The sequence below is a fragment of the Oryx dammah genome, unplaced genomic scaffold (assembly GCF_014754425.2).
Source record: "Oryx dammah isolate SB20612 unplaced genomic scaffold, SCBI_Odam_1.1 HiC_scaffold_10, whole genome shotgun sequence".
NCBI lineage: Eukaryota > Metazoa > Chordata > Mammalia > Artiodactyla > Bovidae > Oryx > Oryx dammah.
Window position 1 is genome coordinate 40329040 of NW_024070194.1, and position 15973 is coordinate 40345012.

Consider the following 15973-nt stretch of genomic DNA (forward strand, 5'->3'; position numbering starts at 1 on the left):
CTCCTCCTCTCTCCTCCCCTCCTCCTCTCTCCTCCCCTCCTCCTCTCTCCTCCCCTCCTCCTCCCCTCCTCCCCCACAGTCCTGGAGTCTGCTGTTCCCAGGTATGAGCCTCATACTTCTTCAAAGGCAGAAGAATCATTCTTTTCTTTTCTTTTTTAAGGGAAGGAGATCAGTTTTATGTGCCACAGGCTGGAGCTGTTCTTCTCAGAGGTTGGGGCCTCACAGGACAGTAAGATGTCAAAATTAACATGGGATTCCCCGTGTTTCAAAGGAAGTACGTGAAAGGGCGGGGGGGACCCATCTGCCATCAGAGTCATTTCGTTAAAGAAAGCACATTTGAACTATAGAAAGAGCATAGTCTCAGAACTTCAAAAACTGAATACATCAAGTTCATCCAAAACATCTTTATTTTCCTTGTTTCCAAGCAGAACCTGGAGCCCTTCACCTTGGACCAGCTTGGCATTTAAGAATCTCTCATTTAGAAACTCACCTTCCGTGACCTGAGTCCCTAAGAGGATGGGTACTTTCTGGGGGGTGTCCACCCCCATCCTGGACACCCCACCCCTGAGATCTCGGGAAGAGGGAGTAGCCTCCGCCCCCTTCCTCATCTCCCTCTTATCTCCACCAGACACCACACCCAATCCCACCCTAGGAACCCTCAGGGACCAGAGCTCCCCTGCCTCTCTTCTGTCTTCCTTTCCCTCTAGCCCAGGCCTGAGCAGGGGACTGCAGGGAGACCCCGAGGACAGGGCTAGGATGGACTGTGCAGCGGGTGTGATGTCATGGGGCCCCAGTGACCCACTGAAAATGTCCCCAAATGGAAACACTTCATCGGTGCTACAGCGCACCCGGATGGTCTGGCCCCACCCCCTCTGCAGAGGTACACTGCTCTGTCATTCGCCCTCGAACAGGAGTAGGGGAGGGTAAAGGGCTGGGCAGGTGTTTTGCAATAGCCCCCCAGGTAAGCAGACTCTGTCCGTCCCCACCCTGCACTAAGAACCTCTGCCTGGGCTCTGGCCAGAATGGTTTTTAGAAACCACACGGCAACATTGCAAAAACCCAGGTTCCGATGGCACCTCAGCTTGACATCAGGGGGTGGAAGAGGGGCTGCTCCTCCCATCTCTGACTTCCGGCCTCTCCCCAGCTCCTCTGTGGGTGCACGCAAACCCAGGGAGCTGCTTCAGAGCCCCAACCCCAAAGGGGCCCCGAAGGGCTGGAGCCAAAGGGTTAAGGGGCACCTTCCTCCCTGAGCCATGTCTTTCTAGGATCTGATGGGAAACAATCCCCACCCCTCAAGTGTGACCCCCTCCCATTACCCCATCACAGCATCTCTGGTCCTTCCCACTTCTTGACCATCCCACCCTCCTTCAGGTAAGGCAGGGCTGGTCCTCCAGGGCTCCCAACTTGGCTCTAGAAGTCCCCATATCTCAAATGCAGGACGTACACACACACACACAGAGAGAGTTTTCTTTCAGCTGGCTACATGCAAAGGGTGATAAACATCACCAGTGAGGCAGGCATGTCCCAGCCCTGGTCCAGACTCTGGCCCCAGGTTCTAACTGGAGCTCAGGCAGACACTCGAGTCCCGTCTGCCCCATCCCGCTCATAGCGCTCCCCCCACGTTCCTCAACCACAGGCATCAAAGGGGGGCCTCCTAGAGTCCTGCTGCTGCTAAGTCACTTCAGTCATGTCCGACTCTGTGCGACCCCATAGACGGCAGCCTACCCGGCTACCCCATCCCTGGGATTCTCCAGGCAAGAACACTGGAATCGGTTGCCATTTCCTTCTCCAATGCATGAAGGTGAAAAGTGAAAGTGAAGTCACTCAGTCGTGTCCGACTCTTCGTGACCCCATGGACTGCAGCCTACCAGGCTTCTCCGTCCATGGGATTTTCCAGGCAAGAGTACTGGAGTGGGGTGCCATTGCCTTCTTCACCTGGAATCTTAGGGTCCCCCATTAGGGCTGAGTGGAACACGGAGAGGCTCAAGAGAACCCCACGTGCCCTGGCTGGGGCCCTTCAATGACCCCACCCAACCTCCACCCTCCCCAGCCTCCTTCTACCCCCATTCAAGCACAGTCGTACACCTTGTAGCTCACATCCCTTTATTCCAACCGGAGCATCGCTTTGGGTCTCCTCACAACAGCTCTGCAGGGTAAGGAGCACCCCCGTCTCTCAAGCACTCTCCGTCTGGCCGGGCAGATCAGACCCCAGGCCATGGGGAAGCCCCTCCTGCCCACCACCAACTGTCCCCACATGGAAGCAGGGCCCGACCGGGCAGTGGGACCAGAGTCGGGCGGAGGCAGGGAGCAGCAGGGCGGGCGGGGGGTGAGGGGGCCTCAGTTCTGGGTGAGGATGCGCACGAACTCCTCATAGTTCACCCGGCCATCTTGGTCCACGTCTGCCTCCCGGATCATGGCATCCAGCTCGTCCGGAGACAGCTTCTCCCCCAGCTGGGATGTGGCCTGCCTGAGCTCGTCCACGCTGATGTAGCCATCATCGTCCTGGTCGAAGGCACGGAAGATTTCCCTCAGGTCCTCCTCCGTGTCTGAGGTCTGAAGCCCTGCGGCCATGGCCTCCAGGAACTCCTGGAAGCTGATGATGCCGTTGTTGTCCGTGTCCAGCCGGGCGATGAGCGCCTTCAGCTCAGCCTCTGATGGCTTCAGGCCCAGCTCCTGCATCACGGTGCCCAGCTCCTGCACACTGATGGCGCCATCCTTGTCCTTGTCGAACTTGTCAAAGGCCTCCTTGAACTCCGCCACCTGTTCTTCAGACAGCTTTTCTGCCATGTCGCTCGCACCCGCTACGGAGCTCGCCAGCTCACTGCCAACCTGCCTGAGGGGCTCACGTCAGAGCTGGGACCAGCTCGGGACCAAGGCTGTGTGTGTGTCTGAGAACACGGTTCAGGCGGCAGCTTTGCCACTGCTGGGAGCCCCCTCCTTTTCTGTGCATCCCAGCAAAGGGAGGAGAACACTCCCCACCCACCCCATGTCCTGGGGCGAGATCCTCCTCCCAGGGAGGGACAGCGGACTGCAGACAGACGAGAAATGCAGGAACTGGAGAGGCGGGCCCGCCCCAGGAGAGGCTGCAGAGAACCAACGTGGCCAGGCCTCGCCCACCCCAACAGCAGAGCACAGTGCCCACGGCACTCTCACAGTCTAGCCAAGCTCAAGATGGGGGGCTCAAGAGAACTTCTCCAAATTCAGAGACCAGTGTGGGGAGGGGAGGGGAGCCTCCCACAGCCCTGAGGACCGGGAAGGCTGTGGCCAGTGTTCCTGTTCTCTCTGGGACTGCCCAGCCCCCATCCTGCAGGGTGGGCTGTGGTGGTAGAGCTCAGTGGGATTCTCCCAGGATGCACTGCGGGCTTCATCACTCTCCAGCCCACGGTGGCTGGCAGGTCCTCAGGTGGGGATGCGTCTGCCTGCCTTTGGCTTGGAGAAAGGGGGAGCTGGGGCGGGCAGAGCCTGCCACAAGTACTGCTGAGATTCATTCATGAAGTGAATGTTCGAAGTGTGATTTCAGAGGCGAGAGGAAGCCTCCAGTATCCCGCAAGGTCCTCTTCTCTAGCTCCCCTCTAGCTTCTCTGATTCTGTCCCAAGAGACCCCAGGAAGGCAGGGACCCTTCACTTATAACTCCAGAGAGGTCCTGCCTGAGAGTGCTGGGCTGGATCGGGCAGACTCCAAAGATGCCAGGGGTGGGAAGACGTAGAAGGGGGTGGCTAAAGCTGTGTACTTGGTCTGCCTTATGGGTTTACTGAGTCAGCCCTAAGCAGACAAATTCCTGGGCTGCATAGTCTTATCTGTTTCATCTCTGCCCACTGCTCTGAAGCAGAGTTTAGACCAAGAAGAGCTCAGGCCCTGGGGACCATACCCAAGTCCTTAGCCCTGAGATCCAAGGCTGTAAAAGGACATTTGCCCTGGGGCCCCCATGATGACTTTCTCAAGCAAATTCCCTATAAATCCCCTGACTTGCCCCAGCTATGCCTCCAGGGGAGGAACAGACTGCTTCTGTCCTCCTGATAAATTAGTAAGTTCCACTCCTTCTGGTTCAACCATCAGACAGCATTCTGTCCTTCCCTAGAGGGCAGCTGGGCAAACACCTCTCCACTTCTTGACCCTGCACATCCAGCCCTGGCCACCCTGAGTCCAGGGAACCCAGATGCAGAAAGAGACGGGAAACCTTCTGGTTGCCCAACTCCTCACATGAAGGGTTTCCCTGGTAACTCAGTAGTAAGGAACACGCCCGCCAAGGCAGGAGACCCAAGAGACCAGGATTCAGTCCCTGGGTCAGGAAGATCCACTGGAGGAGAAATGGCAGCCCACTTCAATATTCTTGCCTGGAGGATCCCATAGTCAGAGGAGCCTGGTGGGACTGCAAAGAGTCAAACACGACTGAGAGCACACAGACATCATGAAGACGATCACTATCTCATCTCAGCGCAGAAGAGTGCAGAGGCCAAGACATAATGAGCAATCAATTTCTCAATGAAACTGACAATTGTCTTGGGTGGAGGGTGTGGATTCTCCTGGGAGACCAGCTTCATAAGCCAAGTGGGGAGGGTGGGGCCTCTGATTACTGGGACCAGCCCAGCTCCCTTGCTTATTTTTAAAGAATATTTGAAGATATAAATCTATGCTTTAAATTTCCTTTTCTTCTCATCTCGTTTACTCTCATCGCTGATTCTGCACTGTAAGTGAAGAGCTTTGCAGATATTGTCAGGAGACTTGAACTCTGGGTTCTAATTCCATCCTTGATTTGGGGACTTAGTTTGTGTGTCTGTATGACAAACACACAAAGCTATGAGGTAGGATAATAAGTTCCCGTATCTGATCAGACGTCTTAGGATCAAAGCTCGAAGCGTCTTTGATCAACGGAAGGTGCTGCTATTCCATGACCACCTTGTGTTTGGTTGTTGCTGTTCAGTCACTCAGTCACGTCTGTCTCTGCAATCCCATGGACTGCAGCACGCCAGGCTTCCTTGTCCTTCACCATCTCCTGGAGTTTGCTCAAACTCATGTCCATCGAATGGGTGATGCCATCCAACCATCTCATCCTCTGTCGTCCCCTTCTCCTCCTGTCTTCAATCTTTTCCAGCATCAGGGTCTTTTCCAGTGAGTCCAGGTGGCCAAAGAATTGGAACGTTAGCTTCAGCATCAGTCCTTCCAATGAATATTCAGGGTTGATTTCTTTTAGGATTGACTGGTTTGATCTCCTTGCAGTCAAAGGGACACTCAAGAGTCTTCTCCAACACCAATTGATTCAAAACTATCAACTCTTTGGTGCTTAGCCTTCTTTACGGTCCAACTCTCACAGCCATACATAACTACTGAAAAAACCAGAGCTTTGACTATGCAGTCCTCATGTTTGCATTTGGTGTAAACCAACACTCCTAGATACTCTTGCCTGGAAACTCCCATGGATGGAGGAGTGGGCTGCAGTCCATGGGGTCGCTAAGAGTCGGACACGACTGAGCGACTTCACTTTCACTTTTCACTTTCATGCATTGGAGACGGAAATGGCAACCTACTCCAGTGTTCTTGCCTGGAGAATCCCAGGGATGGGGGAGCCTGGTGGGCTGCCGTCTATGGGGTCGCACAGAGTCGGACACAACTGAAGCAACTTTGCAGCAGCAACACTCCTAGAAGTATTCACTGGAAGAGGACTTTGCTCTCAAGGCCGATGGGTAAGGGGACAAGGATGGCCACCTGGGAGGCTGGGGGCTAAAGATGAGGAGACTGGGGGCCGCCACCCCCTGGGCACCCCTCAGGCACAGGAGGAGGGAGGAGGGGCTGCAGACCCATCAGGGGGACCGTGGTCCCCGCAGGGGCGCAGGATGTCTGTGCCTGCTGCCCGCTGGGGTGCTTGGTCTGCAGAGGAAGGAGAGCCTGGAGCAGAGGGAAGCGGGAGGCAGAGGAGACTCTGGCAGATGGGCCAGCAAGCCTGCCCTCCCAGGCCTCGTCTCCTCCTGACTCTACCTCTGTCTCTCAGGGACACTCGACTTCTCCCAACCCCTGTCCTACAGGAGGAAGGGTGATGGAGGAGGCTGGGACAGGAAGGTGACCTCTTCCAGGCTGGCCGGGTGAGTCCTGAGGCCCTCAGGGCAGGGAACCCGCACACTCAGTAGCCATAAGTGTGTGTGTGTGTGTGTGTGTGTGTGTGTGTGCACGCGCACGCACGCGCGTGTGAATGTGTATGCCTGAGTGTGCAGGGGAGGTGTGCAGAGCCAGGTCAAAGGTGGCTCTGCTTCCCAGGGACCTGACACGGCACCCCACTGCTGTCTGAGTTCTGTGGGCGAAACACCAGGAACCTGCAGGACGTGTCTTGAGGCTCCTCTGCCTCCCAGACCTGCAGGGACCTGCCTGTCCATCCTTCTGAGCCAGTCTCAGCGGGAACAGCCCTGCCCCAATCTTACCCAGGAGACCTACTCCAAGAAAAGGGAAAAGACACCATGTGGAGGTCACTGCCGCCCACAAGGCAACCCCCTCCCCGGCTCCAGCTGCTGCCCCCACCAGGCCCCCACCCTGAACACAACACTCCCACCTGGGCCACACGGCGTGGTCTGGGCAGCAGGGGGTCAGGGGCGGGCCTCTCCACCAGCCTGGGGTGGGTGACTTCACCTCCCCAGCTCCAGGGGCCTCCCTTTAAAGGAGACGACACAGCGCCGGCTTTACGGGGTGTCGGGGATGTCAGGGTGACACGAGCGGACAAGAGGCAGTCGCTTAGAGCCTGGCATACAGAAGGCACTCGATAATAGGAACTGCACTGTCCTTCGCTGCCCCATTGCCCAAGTGCTGCTGTCCGCCCGGCACCTCCATGCTTCCTCCCAGCATTTGCTTCCAGGCCAAAGGACAAACATCCTTGAAGGGGACCAAGGTGGCTGTTCTAAGGTCTCAGAAAGTCTTAATCTGAACTAAATGCCTGGGCTCCCAGGTGCAGGGGACAGTGTCTGTCCCGCTTCGCTCCTAGTGCTTCTGTTGTTTCCTGTTCCTACTGGCCCTCACAGGGCTGGTGCTCCTGGTGGAGGAGCAGATTAGCTGGATGAGCACGTTCTGCAGGACATGACCTGAGGCTGAAGGCCACCTTTCCAGGTCTCTGTTGCAGCAGATGTGTGATTCTGGGGCTGCCAGGAGGTAGACATCACATCATGTGCCTGCATCTGATTGCTCTGCACCCACAACTCTTCTCCAGCCAAGGCTGCTGGGTCTTCAGGGCCCACAACTTGCCTGCACAGGTCAGGCTGGCAGGACTGTCCTCTCCCCTCTTTAGGGGAACTTGGAAGGAGACATGTCACGCTCCACTCACCATCCATACACACGCCTGACCCGGTAAGAGTGGACTTTTCTTCCAGCACTTTCTGTAAGAAATGCTTCCATCAAGTACTTCCAGAGGGCTAAGACTTATCCCAGGACACCAGGCACTTTCACTCTAACAATCCCAGGTGGAAATCTTCCTAAGGTCTCACATGTTTTATTTCCCATCACCATAGAACTGGCTGGAATGTCCCTCCAGTGGTCAGAGAAGATAAGTGTGGCCATCAGCTATGTTGCAATGCCCTACTGCCCACTGGGACTCCGGCAGGAATGCTGGCCACTTGATACATGGTCCTGGCTTGCTGTTTTTCTAGTTGGCCCTCCCCACTTCTCACCCAGTGTCCCACAGCGTCCTCTTCATTTCTGTTGGTGACATCACTTGAGGAAAAGCCCAGAGTTGCCTTCAGCACTATAGGCCTGACGAAACAGAAGATGGGGGGCTTCCCTGGTGGCTCAGTGGTGAAGAATCTACCTGCCAATGCAGGAGACATGGGTTCGATCCCTGATCCAGGAGGATCCCAAGTGCTGCAGAGCAACTAAGCCCAAGTGCCAAAACTGCTGAGTGTGCTCTGGAGCCTGGGAGCCGCAACCACTGAGCCCAAGTGCCTTAGAGCCCCTGCTCCACACTACAGAAGACACATCTAGAGAGTAGCCTCCATGCTCAGCAACTAGAGAAAAACCCATAGAGCAATGAAGACTCGGTGCTGTAAAAAAGAAATCCTTGTTTTTTAAAGAAGAAGATGGGGAACCAGTCCTGAACAGGGGGCACTTGTCTCCCTGTGGTTGTCTGGGGAACGCTGGCCGAGCCGAGCAGAGGAGCTGGTTTAGATCAGGTCAGGGCTGATGCCTGGGGAGTGGGGGCAGCTCCGCTCCAGCCACACAAGCACATGGCACAACCTGGCAGGTTACCTCTTGGCCGTGGCCAGGATGGCTCAGCCCAGCGCCCAGGATCTGGGTCAGCGTCCCTGCCCCCTCCTCCCTCATCACGAGATCCCGGAAGCACTTTCTCTGCCACCAGAGCTGGGGTCTCTCTCTCCCACAATCCGGTCCAGCCAACCAAGATTCCTAGAAACAGAATCTGTCTCTCAGGCTGCTTCCTTCTTCGGGGAAATTGCTCTTTCCTGCTCTAGAGTCTCCTACAGACCCGCTGTCACTGGTCAACACTGAGGAAGCATATTTCTGCTCCCTTCTCCGCCTGATTCCGTACGGCCCCAGGACTCTGGCCGCCCTCAGTGATGGGTTGATGAGAACCTTTTACATCTGTGGTCAGCAGGGGTGGCGGCCCCAGCTTTCCCCTGTCCCACCTGTCCCTCCACACCTGCCAGCGCCTACTTGCCTGACCCAGTAAGGCCACACCCACACCTGTGCTTGCCCATTTACCTGGGGGAGAAGGTGATAGTCTTCCTCACACCTGCGCTCTCGTGTGCCAGGTGCCTTGAGAAGCGCTCCGAGGGTGACCTCATCTTGTCCTCGCTATTCACTCCTGCTCCCAGATGAAGCAACTGAGGCTCAAGAGAAGTCACAAAACGGGGTCATGGGCAAGCCAGGGTTTTGGATCTGGGCTTGCCAGACCGCGAAGCCCAAGCCCTTCTACCTCTCATGGCATCTGTCCAGAGTGTAGCGCAGAGCAGCCAGCTAGCCCAAGTGCCAGGAGGACCACGTCTCTCCTCCATCTGTACTTACAGTGCTGATTCTGCCGGCATCTCATTAGTGAAAACAGACATTCTGACTCTCAGCCCCATCTTTTCCAAGAACTCAGTCCAGGCACGAAGCCCTTGGTCTAGGCGAGGAAGTAGAGGGTGGAGGGGATGGAGGGGGTGGGATGTCAGACCCTGAGGTGCGCTCACCACTCCTGTCTCCACGTCTGGGGTCCGAGGGCCCACAGAGGACTTTCTGCTGGTGCTCTCAGAGCCAGGACTGCACTGATTCTCCCTAGGGTGCTGGGAGGTTGAAGTCACAAGCCCCTCCCCTACCTCGTCCCCACCTCACCACAGAGGCCACGTCTGGCACCAAGGCCCCCCACTGTCTTCACCCCATTTCACTCGTCATTTGCTCCAGGAGACTTGAGTTCTATCCCAGTGGGGCCTCCATCCAGCCACGTGGCCTCGAGCAGAGCCTTCGTCGTCCACTCAGCAGATGCCCGTGGCCAGGGCTGGACTTGACTTTGAGAGCCTCCAGTGACCAGATGCTCTCCTTGCCTCCAGAGGGGCTAAGGCTGGTGAGAGGACCCCTCAGAGGCAAGAAACACCCTTGGGTCAATTCTCCAAGGACAGCCGTCCTGGGAGGCACAGAGAGGACTCGCCCCGGAGCCAGGAGACACTCCTATGAGGCACATTTTTGTCCCTTGCTCAACAGTTGCACAGTCCTGGATAACCACTTATGTTTGATGGGTTACTAGGTCTGGAAAATGAGGGCATTGCACTAGATAATGGCTTTCAGAATTTCAATAGCAGGGGCGCCACATTTCAAATGAAGCCTTATTGGTCTGAGAGAAAGCAGTTCATGTTCATTGAGCTCTTATGTTCCAGCTGCTCTCTGACCCTTCCAAGTGTGACTGCACGGTGTTCTGAGCCTCACTGTAGTCAGCTGACAGGTGAGGCCCCGGGGGTCAGGAGAGTCTGACTTGTTCGACATGAGTGAAGTGGCTAAGAGCAGACTTTCCTGGTTGGTGGGGGGAAAGGAAGGAAGCAGAGTAGCTCCCATCGGCCTCTTCCTGCTCCCTCGGCATCTCTGGAGGGACTTGGGCAGAGTCCAGGTGTCTCCAAGAGCAAGTTCAAATCCAGGGGATGAATGATCTTAAAGGAACCTAAACTACCTTGCTCTTCTGATGCCCTGCCAGGTACCATGCTCACGCCCCAAGCCTCCTGCCTCAACCACACCTCACTTGCTCACCGGCGGGCACGTGTGTCCACCCATAGATGCTTGAACTTGCACACACACATGTTTTCCTGTGTTAAACATGAAGGTTTTCATCACCACCATAAACTTTGGGCTTCCCAGGTGGTTCAGGGGTAAAGAATCCACCTGCCAAAGTAGGAGACACAGGGGATGTGGGTTTAATACCTGGGGTCGCGAAGATCCCCTGGAGGAGGAAATGGCAACCCACTCTAGTATTCCTGCCTGGAGAACCCCATGGACAGAGGAGCCTGGGTGGCTGCAGTAGGTCAAAAAGAGTCGGACATGACTGAGTGACTGAGTGCACACCCCATAAACTGCAAAGGCTCGGAATTTGGAACCAACACCGTTCTGGCCTCTTAGTGAGTCCCAGACATTTGGGGGAAAGCAGCTTGTTCTCTTGAAAATAATTACCACACCCCAGTGGCGACAAGGGCTCAAAGGAACAGATGGGCCTCCTTAGCCACTCATCAAGTGCATCTCGGTATCAAAAGATTCATAGCGTGGAGTTCTAGCCCCTCAGCAACATTAGTCCCTGTAATACTTTGTCCATTTTTTCTCAAACCATTAAAAGCAAGTTTGAAAGGCAGGACAGTCACACACATGAGCCCTGCCCACCCCCAGCCTGCTCTTCACTGGCCTCCACCCCAAGGCCAGCCCAGAACCCCTTAGCCTGCCCACAGCACAGCAGAGGCAGTAAGTGACTGCGGGGTGAGCTACTTGGGAAAAGTTACCAAGCCCACAGGAATCACAGAAACCATCATTTCCCCAGGAAAGTGGGAAGTCCAAGAAGAGACTTTGTCTTGTTTGGCTACTTTTTTTGTGAGCTGTAGCACTGATGTTTGGGTGATGGTTTAATCCTGAGTTAACCAAAGTGACTCTCAGCAATTAAACACAGGCCCCTATACGTTAGGGCCTAGACAGCATATCAAAAAGCAGAGACATCACTTTGCCAACAAAGGGTCATATAGTCAAAGCTATGATTTTTCCAGTAGCCATGTACAGATGTGAGAATTGGACCATAAAGAAGGCTGACCACTGAAGAATTGAAGATTTTGAATTGTGGTGTTGGAGAAGACTCTTGAGAGTCCCTTGGACTGCAAGGAGATCAAACCAATTAATCCTAAAGGAAAGCAACTCTGGAAAAACTGATGCTGAAGCTGAAACTCCAATACTTTGGCCACCTGATGCGAAGAGCCGACTCATTGGAAAAGACCCTGATGCTGGGAGAGATTGAGGGCAGGAGGAGAAGAGGGTGACAGAGGATGAGACGGTTGGATGGCATCACCAATTCAATGGACAGGAGTTTGAGCAAATTCTAGGAAATAGTGAAGGACAGGGAAGCCTGGAGTGCTGCAGTCCATGGGGTCGAAGAGTCGGACACGACCAAGTGACTGAACAATATGTCACCTTGGGTGTGAAAGTAGGGTGAGGCTCCCAGAGACACTGTGGGTGCAGGTAAGCTGATGAGGAGCTGGAAGGATTAGAGGCAGGGATGGCCCAGGGGGGCACCCTGGAGGTGGACTCATAGACCAGCCACCTGGAGAAAGCAACAGGACCTGCCTGGAGGACACAGCAGCCCAGGAAGACACAGGGAACCCTCAGAGCAACCCGAGCACTGGGCTTCCTCCACACTCGGTGGACTTCATTCCACAGGTTAGGCCTCAGATCATAAACACAAATCACCCGGGTGGCCTATGACCCCGAGCAGGAGGCGGGAAGCAGCGCCCATGTCCTGGAGGGACATGACGCACCTGGCTGCTTATCAGGTTTTAATTAAACATTGCACAGCTCTGATCCAGATCAGTGGTCTCCTCCCTGAACTGAAGGCTCAGCCCAGCACAGGCCTGGAGGAGTCCTGATGACTCACACAAGACCAAGACCAAGCAAAGTCCTTCCCAAGCTGGTCAGGCTCCAGGCTGCAACTGTCTTCAGGGGGAGGTGAGAAAGGACATCCCAGACCCCCACAAGTTCCCACAGAAGGCCCCCCACTAGCTGCAAAGACCCTCTCCTGGCAACAAGGGCGACTAAGAAAGTGTTGCTTTTCCCACGGTCTCAGAAAGTTGAGCAAAGATGCGTTTATGTCACTGGCCCCTCCCAGCCTTAGAAAGCAAGAAGCCCCGGAAAGCACTGGTCCAGACCACGTGCTTGGTAGAGGCTACTTGCTGTCCCCAGATGGGCTTGAACTCAACTCTCGGTGTCCCACCACCACATCCCGTGTTTGTCTGTGTCAGTGTTGTTACTCTTGGACTGTGAACTGCAAAGATCCCACGACAATAGTGCATGCCGTGTGCTCCCTGCAAACCCAGGCGTGTCTGCTCATTTCTAGGAGACTGAGTGATGGAAAGTCACAGGTAGGAAATTGATCCACAGAGACCGAACACCCCAGAGGCAGCCCGGGACGGGGAGCCCTGCACTGACCCTTGGACGCATGCACTGGAACCAAGGAGACTCTAAGGGGCTGTTGGCCCTAAAGCCACTGGGAGAGAAGGTGGAGGCCCTACCCCGGGTCCTGGGACCACACTCCCCTTCCCAGGACTCTCCCCCACCTCTGTCCTGAGCCTCCCTGCACCTCCTGCCTGGTCCCGCTGGGTTCACATCCAGACATTTGGCCTGGAGGAGAGAAGTCCACCCTCCCCAGATCTGCTGCTCCCCATCACCCCGACTATGTTCGGGCCTCTCTATGAAGCCGGGCCAGCATTCCACAATGAAGACCCAGTTGGATCAAAGTGCCCCAGGTGACCAGACTGCTTGCAGGGAGCTGGGAGGTGAGTCTGTCCTCCTGAGGCCTGAACAGCAGGAATGCTGTGTGGGCGGGAGTGGACTTTTCTATCATCAGTGCGGGGATGTGAAGCCACGGAGAAGCCAGGGGTGGAAGGCCAGAGAGTGAAACCTCAGCAGCTGCTCCCAGGGGTCAACACAGAGGTCACCCGTGCCCACGGAGCCATATGGCAAACCTGAGAACAGTGAAAAGAGATGACAGACCACACCGTGGGTGAAGCAGGCACCTGGGTGGGAGCACTGGTCAGACCCCATGGGGTCTGACCCAGAGGGAAGGGCTGGAAGGGACAACACAGGTCCAGGCCTCCTGCAAGTGGAAGAAGTCTACCTGAGTGACGAGCCAGCCCTCCACTCATTCAGCAAATGACATCTCTCGAGCGCAGGGCCCATCCTGTCGTGGAGGGTTTCTGTGTTTGTGCCAGTCACTTCTGTCGTGTCTGACTCTTTGTGACCCCATGGACTGTAGCCCACCAGGCTCCTCTGTCTCTGGGGTTCTCCAGGCAAGAATACTGGAGTGGGTTGCCATTCCCTTCTCCAGGGGATCTTCCCAACCGGGCTCTCTTGCATTGTAGGCAGATTCTTTACTGTCTGAGCCACCAGTGCTGGTTGGAGGGGCGGGGCGGTGGGGGGGGGTGGATCAGAAACAGCCTTGAGACTTCCCAATACTTAGATCCTCTTCTAACAGAATCGGTGGTGATATTGATGAATGTGGGGTCTTCCCCGGCACTAGTGGTAAAGAATCTGCCTGCCAATGCAGGAGACGCAAGAGGCCTCTATAATTTTTTTAAACTATGCATAAAGTGATTCAACATTCAGAAGATCTGCAGAACTCAGTAAACTAGTAGTTTCCAATTGGCCGACACATGGCATTACCAAATCACGAGCGGGTGAAAGATCACTCGGTGCACAGGAGCAACCAGTGGATTTCAATGGAACAGGATGAAAGTTCATTGACATGGTATCTGAGTCCGTACCACAGTGAACTTTTAAGAAGCTACCACCTGTCAATTTTTGATATGGTATCCAAGAAGAACCACAGTTCTCTGCAAGGGTCATTGAACATTCTCTCCTTTACCAGGTGTGCGTATCATGTGATGCTGAATTATCATATACTTCAAATCAAAACACCTGCCGAATAGACATTTCTCCAAAGAAGACATACGGATGGCTAACAAACACATGAAAAGATGCTCAACATCACTCATTATTAGAGAAATGCAAATCAAAACCACAATGAGGTACCACTTCACACCAGTCAGAATGTCTGCGATCCAAAAATCTGCAAGCAATAAATGCTGGAGAGGGTGTGGAGAGAAGGGAACCCTCCCTACACTGTTGGTGGGAATGCAAACTAGTACAGCCACTCTGGAGAACAGTGTGGAGATTCCTTAAAAAATTGCAAATAGAAATGCCTTATGACCCAGCAATCCCACTGTTGGGCATACACACAGAGGAAACCAGAATTGAAAGAAACACATGTACCCCAATGTTCATCGCAGCACTGTTTATAATAGCCAGGACATGGAAACAACCTAGATGTCCATCAGTAGATGAATGGATAAGAAAGCCGTGGTACATATACACAATGGAGTATTACTCAGCCATTAAAAAGAATACATTTGAATCAGTTCTGATGAGATGGATGAAACTGGAGCCAATTATACAGAGTGAAGTGAGCCAGAAAGAAAAACACCAATACAGTATACTAACACATATATATGGAATTTAGGAAGATGGCAATGATGACCCTGTATGCAGGACAGCAAAAAAGACACAGATGTGTATAGCGGACTTCTGGACTCAGAGGGAGAGGGAGAGGGTGTGATGATTTGAGAGAATGGCATTGAAACATGTATAATAACATGTAAGAATCGAAATGCCAGTCTATGTCTGATGCAGGATATGACACGCTTGGGGCTGACACGCGGGGATGACCCAGAGAGATGTTGTGGGGAGGGGGGTGGGAGGGGGGTTCATGTTTGGGAACGCATGTACACCTGTGGTGGATTCATGTCAATCTATGCCAAAACCAATACAGAATTGTAAAGTAAAAATTAAAAATAAATAAATAAATTAAAAAAAAAAAAAAAAAAACACCTGCCGACAGACCGAGTGCAGAAGCAGACAAGCTTTTATAAAGCCAGGCATTAAGGAGATTTGAAAAAAAAATTTTTTAGGTACTGTGATTCTTATTTTTTGTTTTGGAAATATAATTATTTTTTTATGTTGTCGTTTACTTACTGTTATGTCTGACTGTTTTCAACCCCAGGGACTGTAGCCCACCAGGCTCCTCTGTCCATGGGATTTCCCAGGCAAGGATACTGGAGTGGGTTGCCATTTCCTTCTCCAGGGGATCTTTCTGACTCAGGGATCAAGCCCAAATCTCCTGCATTGGCAGGTAGATTCTTTACTGCTGAGTCACCAGGGGAAGTCCCTAATTACTTTTTATAAAACTACGCTATTTTTGTTTTTTCATTTCTTTTTTGCCTGTTTGCAGGGCAGGAATAGAGAGGCAGACATAAAACATGGACTTGTGGACACAGGGTGGGAAGGGGAGGGTGGGATGAATTGGGAGAGTAGGCTTGACATACGCACACTACTGTGCATAAAACAGATAGCTAGTAGGAAGCTGTTGTAAGACACAGGGAGCTCAGCTCAGTACTCTGTGGTAACCTAGAGGGGTAGGATGAGGAGTGGTGGGGAGGGAGGCTCTAGGAGGAGGGGACATATGTATACTTATAGCTGATTCACACGGTTGTTCAGCAGAAACTAAAGCAACGTCGTAAAACAATTACACTCCAGTAAAAAAAAAAAAATTAAATTAAATTCTACATTCCTTACAAAAATTGTGAATACATAAAATACATTTACATATATTAAAATTTTATTAGTTCTCATTTCAAACACAAGAAATATTGATAGACATTTATAAAGGCTCTTTACAGTCTCCAGTAATTCTTAAATGTATAAATGGGACCAAAGACCACA

The 15973-nt window shown here is 53.4% G+C and overlaps 1 protein-coding gene across 1 annotated transcript; it reads right to left on the reverse strand.

Annotated features, from left to right (window-relative positions):
* Positions 1–2090: 2090 nt before the first annotated feature.
* Positions 2091–2966, reverse strand: LOC120869481 (calmodulin-like). The gene has a single exon (XM_040248825.1). The coding sequence runs from the start codon at positions 2785–2787 to the stop codon at positions 2338–2340; it is 450 nt and encodes a 149-aa protein (XP_040104759.1). The 5' UTR covers positions 2788–2966; the 3' UTR covers positions 2091–2337.
* Positions 2967–15973: the final 13007 nt, after the last annotated feature.